This window comes from Oncorhynchus clarkii, chromosome 31 (genome assembly GCF_045791955.1).
Source record: "Oncorhynchus clarkii lewisi isolate Uvic-CL-2024 chromosome 31, UVic_Ocla_1.0, whole genome shotgun sequence".
Taxonomy (NCBI): domain Eukaryota; kingdom Metazoa; phylum Chordata; class Actinopteri; order Salmoniformes; family Salmonidae; genus Oncorhynchus; species Oncorhynchus clarkii.
Genome location: NC_092177.1, coordinates 28,058,880 through 28,071,073, shown reverse-complemented (window position 1 = coordinate 28,071,073; position 12,194 = coordinate 28,058,880). Strand labels below are relative to the sequence as shown.

Genomic DNA, 12,194 nt, shown 5'->3' with positions numbered 1-12,194 from the left:
TTTTAAAGAGTTTAGGTACCTTTATTATTATTTTTCAAGTATTTTACATGCGGTTTCCACAAATCAACAACCATTAACACTGACAATAATTTTCATCTAAGGAAATGCATATTTTTTGAAAACGTGAACATAAGACTTGCACACCAAAGTTACAGTAAATCACACGAAAGGCTTATAAAACACCTTTACGTTCCCACGAGAATCATGGTGGTGTATAATTGTTCTCTATTAAACTAAGTGTCCACAGCATGCAATCCATCCCTCTACCCGCAAAGGCTACTACACAACTTCCAATACTTTTCTCCCCGTCTCCACAGAAGAGATGGATGGAAGTTACTGTGGTGTTACAGATGGCCTTATTAGTCACTACTACAGTCACTGTAATGCTGAACATGAAAATAGCAGACTACAGTAAGATCCCTAACCACAAGATGCCATATAACTAGAATATGACGGCAGCAATTATGATGAAGAATGAAATGAATATGGACATAACAAACATGAATATTTTTGCTAAGCTCACCAAATAAATTGCAATACATATGTAATTTATAATAACATTAAAACAGACAATGAATGAAAAATATTACATTTATAAAGTCTGTGAATCCCAAATGAACATTCAAGCACAAACTGTATTCCACTAGCCTTAGCAAGACAAAGCTTAATCAAAACGATGGAGAACTGCAGAAATCGATCCCTTATGGTTTCCAATAACTTTTTCCCTTCAGTCTGGTTGCCATTGAAAAGTGAGTGTCAGCGAGAGTGAATTCTGAAATGACAGAACCATTACACATAGACCAAGGATTAAAACTATGCGCGTTCCCTTTGAGTCGGTGTGCGTCATGACCTGCCCGTTAGTGACCTGCAAAAAAATGTAAAACAAAAATTCAAAAGACAAATGACATGTTAGAAGGGTTGTAGTCATTAACATTCCCATGTGTTTGATTGGTGCATCAACAATATAATTGTATTGTCACATGTGCCAAATACAACAAGCCCTTTTAACCAACAATGCAGTTGCTGTTTAAAAACAATATTAAATGAACCTGATATAACAATCAATGTTACATCAGGTTGGGGATTTCAGCCACTGGTCTTACTCATCTGTTGAGCATATTACTGATACACTGTACCACATTTCAACATGATCAACTTCCTGGGTAATGAATACTATATCTGATGTGGAGAGGGAGGCATTTCCTTACATGAAAATGCTCTCGTCCATAGAGGGAGAATCAAGAAGCTGGTACACAGCAACTTAAGTGACCAAACCAAGTGCAGGGGTTCCAGTATAGTGTACTGTGTGACAATAACATGTACATTTTGAGCACTCTAAAGACATGACTTCAATAACAATATGAGGCATGGGATCCCCCAGTACTAGTCCATGTAGGGTACTACCTGTGAAAGGACACTGCTAGACCATCTCGTACTGGTTGTTGGTGATGTATCGAGACAAGCAGCAGGCCAAGAACACCCCAATGAGCTAGGCAGAAAGTTAAGAGTTTCAATTAGGATGTGAAGACAAAATTGACATGCACTCACTTCATGTTTTAAAAGAAAAAGGGAAATCTATAATTTTCTTGATGATCTAACAACATTTCAAGATCTATGCTACTGGTAATAACATTGTATATTTTCTCCCCTAGAGATTATTATGCCTACAGGCCAATATCAAATAAAGGCTCTTCAGTGGATGTACCTGGAAGAATGCAATTCCAAAAGACATTCCGGCAATGATTCCCAGGTTAGACTCCATCAAAGTGGTCACCTTCGTGAAGCAGCCCTAAAACATGTTAAGCAGAAGGAAAATAAATATGGTTTCACAAGGTTATAGCTGTTAATTGTGCATACTGGACTGGCAATACTTAGCCTAAAAGACTGGTAAACTATGAACCACAGCTCTGACATAATTCTGTATGATATGATTGATAATGATATGCGCCAGTGCTCTCACCGGGTGATACACCAAGTCGCGAGCCCTGTCAAGGTCCTTGAGGTCCTCAACAGGGCAGACAGTATTCTCTTTGCAACAGCTGTCAGGGATGCCTTGGTCTTTGAAGTACTTTGTTGTGTTCCAGTCCGTGTAACTTTCCACTCCACAGCAGTGCAACTGCACAAAACACACATTTACTAATTATCAAGAGGAAATAACTATTTTAACTTCCAATTCCTAATTCTATGGTTGACTTAGCCATGTGGACAAATCAAGTTTCAATGTCACGTGCACAAGTACAGTGAAATGACTTTGCTTGCTTGCTCTTTCCCAACAATTCAGTAATTAATGTTGGTAGTACAATACATGTTTTTATTTAAAAAAGTCAAGTAGAACAGAACATGAGAAATTAAGCAAGCTACATACAGGGTCAGTAGCTACATACAGGGTCAGTAGCTATATATAGGCTCAGTACCAGACTCAGTAGCTACTAGAGGTCGACCGATTAAATCGGAATGGGCTGTTAATTAGGACCGATTTCAAGTTTTCATAATCGGAAATTGGTATTTTTGGACGCCTTTATTTAAATGAGGCAAGTCAGTTAAGAACACATTCTTATTTTCAATGACGGCCTAGGAACAGTGAGTTAACTGCCTTGTTCAGGGGCAGAACGACATATTTTGACCTTGTCAGCTCGGGGACTCAATCTTGCAACCTTACAGTTAACTAGTCCAACGCTCTAACCACCTGCCTCACGAGGAGCCTGCCTGTTACACGAATGCAATAAGAAGCCAAGGTAAGTTACTAGCTAGCATTAAACTTATCTTATAAAAACAATCATAATCACTAGTTGATGATATTACTAGTTTATCTAGCGTGTCCTGCGTTGCATATAATCGATGCGGTGCACATTCGCGAAAAAGGACTGCCGTTGCTCCAAAGTGTATCTAACCATAAACATCAATGCCTTTCTTAAAATCAATACACAGAAGTAGATATTTTTAAACTTGCATATTTAGCTAAAAGAAAGGTTAGCAGGCAATATTAACCAGGTGAAATTGTCACTTCTCTTGCGTTCATTGCACGCAGAGTCAGGGTATATGCAACAGTTTGGGCAGCCTGGCTCATTGCGAATTAATTTGCCAGAATTTTATAAAATTTAAATAACACTGAAGGTTGTGGAATGTAACAGCAATATTTAGACTTAGGGATGCCATCCGTTAGATAAAATACGGAACGGTTCCATATTTCACTGAAAGAATAAACGTTTTGTTTTCGAAATGATAGTTTACGGATTCGACCATATTAATGACCTAAGGCTCGTATTTCTGTGTGTTATTATGTTATAATTAAGTCTATGATTTGATAGAGCAGTCTGACTGAGCGATGGTAGGCACCAGCAGGCTCGTAAGCATTCATTCAAACAGTACTTTTGTGCGTTTTGCCAGCAGCTCTTCGCAATGCTTCAAGATTTGCGCTGTTTATGACTTCATGCCTATCAACTCACGAGATTAGACTGGTGTAACCGATGTGAAATGGCTAGCTAGTTAGCGGGTGCGCGCTAATAGCATTTTAAACGTCACTCGCTCTGAGACTTGGAGTAGTTGTTCACCTTGCTCTGCATGGGTAACGCTGCTTCGAGGGTGGCTGTTTTCGATGTGTTCCTGGTTCGAGCCCAGGTAGCGGCAAGGAGAGGGATGGAAGCTGTACTGTTACACTGGCAATACTAAAGTGCCTATAAGAACATCCAATAGTCAAAGGTATTATATTAAGTTAAAATAAGTGTTAATTCAGTATTGTTGTAATTATCCCCATTAAAAAAAAAAATAATGTTAAATAGTTATTTATTTGTAAGTTCTCTTTTATTTATATATATTTTTAAATGTAAAAAATAAAAATCTGCCGATTAATCGGTATTGGCTTGTTTAAAAAAAATTTAAATAAAAGTTATCCCCTTTTCGTGGTATCTAATTGTTAGTGGTTACTATCTTGTCTCATCGCTACAACTCCCGTACGGACTCAGGAGAGATGAAGGTCGAAAGCCATGCGTCCTCCGATACACAACCCAACCAAGCCGCACTGCTTCTTAACACAATGCGCATCCAACCCGGAAGCCAGCCGCACCAATGTGTCAGAGGAAACACTGTACACCTGGCGACCTGGTTAGAGTGCACTGTGCCCGGCCCGCCACAGGAGTTGCTAGTGCACGATGAGACAAGGATATCCCTACCGGCCAAACCCTCCCTAACCCGGACGACGCTAGGCCAATTGTGAGTCGGTATCTGCTTTTTTTGGTCCTCCAATAATCGGTATCGGCGGTGAAAAATCATAAAATCGGTCAACCTCTAGTAGCTACAGTGCCTTGCGAAAGTATTCGGCCCCCTTGAACTTTGCGACTGTTTGCCACATTTCAGGCTTCAAACATAAAGATATAAAACTGTTTTTTTTTGTGAAGAATCAACAACAAGTGGGACACAATCATGAAGTGGAACGACATTTATTGGATATTTCAAACTTTTTTAACAAATCAAAAACTGAAAAATTGGGCGTGCAAAATTATTCAGCCCCCTTAAGTTAATACTTTGTAGCGCCACCTTTTGCTGCGATTACAGCTGTAAGTCGCTTGGGGTATGTCTCTATCAGTTTTGCACATCGAGAGACTGAAATGTTTTCCCATTCCTCCTTGCAAAACAGCTCGAGCTCAGTGAGGTTGGATGGAGAGCATTTGTGAACAGCAGTTTTCAGTTCTTTCCACAGATTCTCGATTGGATTCAGGTCTGGACTTTGACTTGACCATTCTAACACCTGGATATGTTTATTTTTGAACCATTCCATTGTAGATTTTGCTTTATGTTTTGGATCATTGTCTTGTTGGAAGACAAATTTCCGTCCCAGTCTCAGGTCTTTTGCAGACTCCATCAGGTTTTCTTCCAGAATGGTCCTGTATTTGGCTCCATCCATCTTCCCTGTCCCTGCTGAAGAAAAGCAGGCCCAAACCATGATGCTGCCACCACCATGTTTGACAGTGGGGATGGTGTGTTCAGCTGTGTTGCTTTTACGCCAAACATAACGTTTTGCATTGTTGCAAAAAAATCCATTTTGGTTTCATCTGACCAGAGCACCTTCTTCCACATGTTTGGTGTGTCTCCCAGGTGGCTTGTGGCAAACTTTAAACAACACTTTTTATGGATATCTTTAAGAAATGGCTTTCTTCTTGCCACTCTTCCATAAAGGCCAGATTTGTGCAATAAACAACTGATTGTTGTCCTATGGACAGAGTCTCCCACCTCAGCTGTAGATCTCTGCAGTTCATCCAGAGTGATCATGGGCCTCTTGGCTGCATCTCTGATCAGTCTTCTCCTTGTATGAGCTGAAAGTTTAGAGGGACGGCCAGGTCTTGGTAGATTTGCAGTGGTCTGATACTCCTTCCATTTCAATATGATCGCTTGCACAGTGCTCCTTGGGATGTTTAAAGCTTGGGAAATCTTTTTGTATCCAAATCCGGCTTTAAACTTCTTCACAACAGTATCTCGGACTTGCCTGGTGTGTTCCTTGTTCTTCATGATGCTCTCTGCGCTTTTAACGGACCTCTGAGACTATCACAGTGCAGGTGCATTTATACGGAGACTTGATTACACACAGGTGGATTGTATTTATCCTCATTAGTCATTTAGGTCAACATTGAATCATTCAGAGATCCTCACTGAACTTCTGGAGAGAGTTTGCTGCACTGAAAGTAAAGGGGCTGAATAATTTTGCACGCCCAATTTTTCAGTTTTTGATTTGTTAAAAAAGTTTGAAATATCCAATAAATGTCGTTCCACTTCATGATTGTGTCCCACTTGTTGTTGATTCTTCACAAAAAAATACAGTTTATCTTTATGTTTGAAGCCTGAAATGTGGCAAAAGGTCGCAAAGTTCAAGGGGGCCGAATACTTTCGCAAGGCACTGTATATACAGGCTCAGTAGCTATACACAGGCTCAGTAGCTATACACAGGCTCAGTAACTATACACAGGCTCAGTAACTATACACAGGCTCAGTAACTATACACAGGCTCAGTAACTATACACAGGCTCAGTAACTATACACAGGCTCAGTAGCTATACAGTGGGGAGAGCAGGTTTTCCTACTTACAAAGCATGAAGAGGTCTGTAATTTTTATTATAGGTACACTTCAACTGTGAGAGACGGAATCTAAAACAAAAATCCAGAATATCACATTGTATGATTTTTAAGTAATTAATTAGCATTTTATTGCATGACATAAGTATTTGATCACCTACCAACCAGTAAGAATTCCGGCTCTCACAGACCTGTTAGTTTTTCTTTAAGAAGCCCTCCTGTTCTCCAATCATTACCTGTATTAACTGCACCTGTTTGAACTCGTTACCTGTATAAAAGACACCTGTCCACACACTCAATCAAACAGGACATCTGGGATAAAATTGTAGACCTGCACAAGGCTGGGATGGGCTACAGGACAATAGGCAAGCAGCTTGGTGAGAAGGCAACAACTGTTGGCGCAATTATTAGAAAATGGACAAAGTTCAAGATGACGGTCAATCACCCTCAGTCTGGGGCTCCATGCAAGATCTCCCTCGTGGGGCATCAATGATCATAAGGAAGGTGAGGGATCAGCCCAGAACTACCACGGCAGGACCTGGTCAATGACCTGAAGAGAGCTGGGACCACAGTCTCAAAGAAAACCATTAGTAACACACTACGCCGTCATGGATTAAAATCCTGCAGCGCATGTAAGGTCCCCCTGCTCAAGTCAGTGCATGTCCAGGCCCCTCTAAAGTTTGCCAATGACCATCTGGATGATCCAGAGGAGGAATGGGAGACGGTCATGTGGTCTGATGAGACAAAAATAGAGTGTTTTGGTCTAAACTCCACTCGCCGTGTTTGGAGGAAGAAGAAGGATGAGTACAACCCCACGAACACCATCCCAACCGTGAAGCATGGAGGTGGAAACATCATTCTTTGGGGATGCTTTTCTGCAAAGGGGACAGGACGACTGCACCGCATTGAGGGGACGATGGATGGGGCCATGTATCGCGAGATCTTGGCCAACAACCTCCTTCCCTCAGTAAGAGCATTGAAGATGGGTCGTGGCTGGGTCTTCCAGCATGACAACGACCCGAAACACACAGCCAGGACAACTAAGGAGTGGCTCCGTAAGAAGCATCTCAAGGTCCTGGAGTGGCCTAGCCAGTCTCCAGACCTGAACCCAATAGAAAATCTTTGGAGGGAGCGGAAAGTCTGTATTGCCCAGCGACAGCCCCGAAACCTGAAGGATCTGGAGAAGGTCTGTATGGAGGAGTGGGCCAAAATCCCTGCTGCAGTGTGTGCAAACCTGGTCAAGAACTACAGGAAATGTATGATCTCTAATTGCAGACAAAGGTTTCTGTACCAAATATTAAGGTCTGCTTTTCTTATGTATCAAATACTTATGTCATGCAATAAAATGCTAATTAATTACTTAAAAATCATACAATGTGATTTTCTGGATTTTTGTTTTAGATTCCGTCTCTCACATTTGAAGTGTACCTATGATAAAAATGACAGACCTCTACATGCTTTGTAAGTAGGAAAACTGTCGATTTTGCAGGTTATCAAATACTTGTTCTCCCAACTGTATATACAGGCTCAGTGGCTATATACAGGCTCAGTGGCAGGCTCGGTGGCTATATACAGGCTCGGTGGCTATATACAGGCTCGGTGGCTATATACAGGCTCGGTGGCTATATACAGGCTCGGTGGCTATATACAGGCTCGGTGGCTATATACAGGCTCGGTGGCTATATACAGGCTCGGTGGCTATATACAGGCTCGGTGGCTATATACAGGCTCGGTGGCTATATACAGGCTCAGTGGCTATATACAGGCTCAGTGGCTATATACAGGCTCAGTGGCTATATACAGGCTCAGTGGCTATATACAGGCTCAGTGGCTATATACAGGCTCAGTGGCTATATACAGGCTCAGTGGCTATATACAGGCTCAGTGGCTATATACAGGCTCAGTGGCTATATACAGGCTCAGTGGCTATATACAGGCTCAGTGGCTATATATTTTTTTTAAGTGTCAGTTTCAGGGTCAGTGCGAATGCCATATTTACAATGTGCAGGGACACTAAATCATACTAAACTATCATACTAAATCAGATCATGTTAAAAGGTGGTTCTATTGTACATCAATGAGTTATTCAATAATGGTAGAGGAGGATCATAACCTAATACAATAGTATACCAACAAGCTCTATGCAACTCTGAAAACAGATAGTGAAGCGTAAACATCTGTACTATAGAAGTTGTTTATAGCAACACTTCTACAGGGTCTTTGATCAAATTCAGCTGCCATTTCTCTAAACAGCATGTTTTGTGTTATTTGCAAAGGAACCAAACACAGTTAGTCTTCGCATTGAATAACAGGATACCACTTACAGTCTTCTGGATGTTGTCAACCGCAGAGCTCTTGGGGTCAGTGGTATTGTAGTTCGTCACAGCGTCTTTATAGGCATCACCTAATACAGCCTTTATCTGCAAGAAACCAAACATGAACTGGGTTTGATTTGGGGCCAACTGAACCCTATAGTAATGTCAAGTGTATTGTAAGTCACCTCAGAAGTACCCGCACATTGGTGTATCTATAGTTCACCGCGACATTTCGACCTGAACGTCTTCCAGACGTTGCAGTAAACTATATGGGAACATCCCTCAGTGCACAGATATGTCCATTCCTTATATATAACCGTTTTGGTACCCAGCACCTGGTAAATGGTTAGATGTGGGAACACTACTTTTGAACTAATACCTCATGTCTGAATAAGAAGCCAGAGATGCCGGCCACAAACTCAGCTATGAACACCAGCACCAGGAACATGGCATACTGAGGGGAGAGAAACGACTCATCAATTTACATACAACAAAGACAAACATTTGAGGAGAATGTGCAAATACAAAATGTAACACATCACAGTGTAACTGACCAGCTTCAGCATCCATGGGCTACCGCGGCATGTAGCGAAGCAACCAAACAGGCCAAAAATGATGATGATGGCTCCAGTCCCGATGAGGACATATGGTGCGTTGGTGCTCTTCTCAGAGGCCAGCTGGAAATAAGCTTCCAGGCTCACCTTCCCCCATACTCCAACAGCCAGAAGGATAACCCCTGTAAACTGGGAGAAAGCAGACAGTCAGCTCCAATCTCAGGTAATGTCCCTAGGGGATGTTTCAGAGATTTGACCTAGTTCTGACACAAACTCAAGATTTAAAGCGAGAAAAAAAAAACCTTCTTTATTATACACCTTGAACACCTAACAATTATATTCAGCTCAGTGTGATGTCAGGGGCCAGTACACATCTGAAACAGCTTTGAAGTTGGTATAAATGCCTACAACAAGAAGGGAAAGTCAGCATGGAGCTTACATGGAATATCAAAAGGGATTGATATTCAATCGATCCCTATCCCAGTCTGCGGTCCCCACATGCTTCAAGATGGCCACCATTGTTCCTGTTCCCAAGAAAGCTAAGGTTGAACTAAATGACTCTCTGTGTCATCATGAAGTGCTTTGAGAGACTAGTCAAGGACCATATCACCTCCACCTTACCTGTCACCCTAGACCACCTCCAATTTGCTTACCGCCCCAATAGGTCCAGACGATGCAATCGCCATCACGCTGCCCTAACCCATCTGGACAAGAGGAATACCTACGTAAGAATGCTGTTCATTGACTACAGCTTCAACACCATAGTACCCTCCAAACTAATCATTAAGCTTAAGACCCTGGGTCTCGAACCCGCCCTGTGAAACTGAGTCCAGGACTTCCTGACTGGCTGCCCCAGGTGGCGAAGGTAGGAAACAACATCTCCACTCCGTTGACCCTCAACACTGTGGCCTCACAAGGGTGCATTCTCAGCTCTCTCCTGTACTCCCTGTTCACCCATGACTGCGTGGCCATGCACGCCTACAACTCAATCATTAAGTTTGCAGACACTACAGTGGTAAGCTTGATTACCAACAACAACGAGACGGCCTACAGGGAGGAGGTGAGGGTCCTCGAAGTGTGGTGTCAGGAAAATAACCTCTCACTCAATGTCAGCAAAACAAAAATAGATGATTGTGGACTACAGGAAACAGCAAAGGGAGCACCCCCCTATCCACATCGACAGGACAGTAGTGGAGAAAGTGGAGCGTTTTAAGTTCCTCTGTGTACATATCACCGACAAATTGAAATGGTCCACGCACACTGATAGTGTGGTGAAGGCGCAACAGGATGCAGAATTTTATTTGGCTTGTCACCGAAAACCCTCACTACCTTTTACAGGTGCACAATTGAGAGCATCCTGTTGGGCTGTATCACCGCCTGGTACGGCAACTGCACCGCCCACAACCACAGGGATCTCCAGAAGGGTGGTGTGGTCTGCACAACGGATCACCAGGGACAAACTACCTGCCCTCCAGGACACCTACAGCACCCGATGTCACAGGAAGGCAAAAAAGATATTCAAGGACAATAACCACCCGAATCACTACCCATTCACCCCACTTCCATCCAGAAGGCGAGGTCAGTACAGGTGCATCAAAGCTGGGGCAGAAAGATTGAAAAGCAGCTTCTATCTATGGTGACTGATTGTTAAACAGTCACCACTAGCACAGACAGGCGGTTGCTTAGCTACAGACTTGACATCATTGGCCACTTTAATAAATGGAACGCTGGTCACTTTAATAATGCCACTTTAAGAATGTTTACATATCTCACATTACTCATCTCATATGTATATGATGTATACTGTATCCTTCACCATCTATTGCATCGTAGCTGCTCGGTCACTGCTCATCCAAATATTTTATACTTATATATTCTCATCCCATTCCTTTACTAGATTGTGTGTATTAGGTTTTGTTGAGGAATTGTTAGATATATTACTGCACTGTCAGATCTAGAAGCACAAGCATTTCGCTACACTCGCAGTAACATCTGCTAACCTAGTGTATGTGACCAATAAAATTTGATTTAACCCAGCCCCCCTCACCGACACAACCAATAATAGCCCATGGTCTCACATCAGTGAGCTCAGCATCTTCCTTTGTATAATATCCCTTACTTTTACCAGAGTCATATACTCATGGACTGCAGTCATCAGTCCATTGGACCATGAATTATACAAATCACCCTCCATATAGCAATAAATGACAGAGATGTGTTGTCATGAACTTTGAACCCATAAAAGCCACGTTTGATTAATGTCGTAGATAGAATAATATAAACTGTGAAGAAACACAATTTGAGATCATAATAGTTATTTAGTAAGAGTGCCGGCTGTCTGAGATTGTATCTCAATCAACAACCAGGCCTAACTTCGAATAGTCGTTCCCAACATCTGACAGTTTGTCTACGAATGTCACCAAGATCCCCGCAATCAAACCTTTAAAATGTTTTATTTTTTATTTTATTTGACCTTTATTTAAGCAGACAAGTGACTTAAGAACAAATTCCTAATTTACCATAACGGCCTACCCGGCCAAACCCTAACGACGCTGGGCCAATTGTACGCCGCCCTATAGGATTCCCGATCATGGCAGGTTGTGATACAGCCCGTGATCGAACCAGGGTCTGTAGTGACGCCTCTAGCGCTGAAATGCAGTGCCTTAGAACGCTGCGCCACTCGCGAGCCGCAACGCTCAAAACAAAAAAGAAACAATGTAACGTGGCTTTGCAACGTTGTCGCGGTTGGATAAACGCACAACTTTCACAGACAGCATCTGCGCATAAATAATGTAAAGTAGCTCGAAGCTTCTCTATATCCAACAATTAAGTGATTATTTTCCAACAGTGTTTTCTAACTTTTACAGGGAAATTTTTTATTTTCAATAACTCGAGTTCTTACGTTTCAGCCAAAGCATTACGTTATTCGTTTGGAAATTCCTTTTGGAATTTAGGCATCGCCGCACACTTAGCCCATTGTTACCGTAGCTTGCTTGCATCAGTTATTTACAAGTGAACACTTACCCAAAATATGAGACTGTAAGAAATAAGAAAGGTCTTGAGACATGTAATCACTGGCTTAGTTTGAAGCCTTCTTGATGGGGGAGACATTATGGCTATTTCGCAGAAATTGGCAATCAAAAAGTATCGTTGTTACTAAGTGAGAGAAGAAAAAAAAAACACTTCCACAACGTCTTGCTGGAAAACTTTTGTCGACAAATCACAGAATCCAAGGAGAAGGGAAGTGTCGTCACTGATCCCG

The 12,194-nt window shown here is 42.0% G+C and overlaps 1 protein-coding gene across 1 annotated transcript; it reads right to left on the bottom strand.

Annotated features, from left to right (window-relative positions):
• LOC139391042 (tetraspanin-7-like) lies at window positions 1-12,187 on the bottom strand. The gene is made up of 8 exons (XM_071138524.1): window positions 11,957-12,187; window positions 8,933-9,121; window positions 8,758-8,832; window positions 8,388-8,483; window positions 1,961-2,116; window positions 1,706-1,789; window positions 1,405-1,489; window positions 1-865 (listed from the first exon to the last, which is right to left on the bottom strand). Exons 1-7 carry the CDS (start codon window positions 12,041-12,043, stop codon window positions 1,421-1,423), a joined length of 756 nt encoding a protein of 251 aa, XP_070994625.1. The 5' UTR covers window positions 12,044-12,187; the 3' UTR covers window positions 1-865; window positions 1,405-1,420.
• Between the last annotated feature and the right edge of the window lie 7 nt (window positions 12,188-12,194).

Coding starts and splice junctions, on each gene's coding strand:
- LOC139391042 (XM_071138524.1), bottom strand. CDS start 12,043: ATGTCTCCCCCATCAAGAAGGCTTCAAACTAAGCCAGTGATTACATGT. Junction 8,484..8,757: donor GCTTCTTATTCAGACATGAG/GTATTAGTTCAA, acceptor GGTTTCTTGCAG/ATAAAGGCTGTATTAGGTGA. Junction 1,490..1,705: donor TTGGAATTGCATTCTTCCAG/GTACATCCACTG, acceptor CTTTCTGCCTAG/CTCATTGGGGTGTTCTTGGC.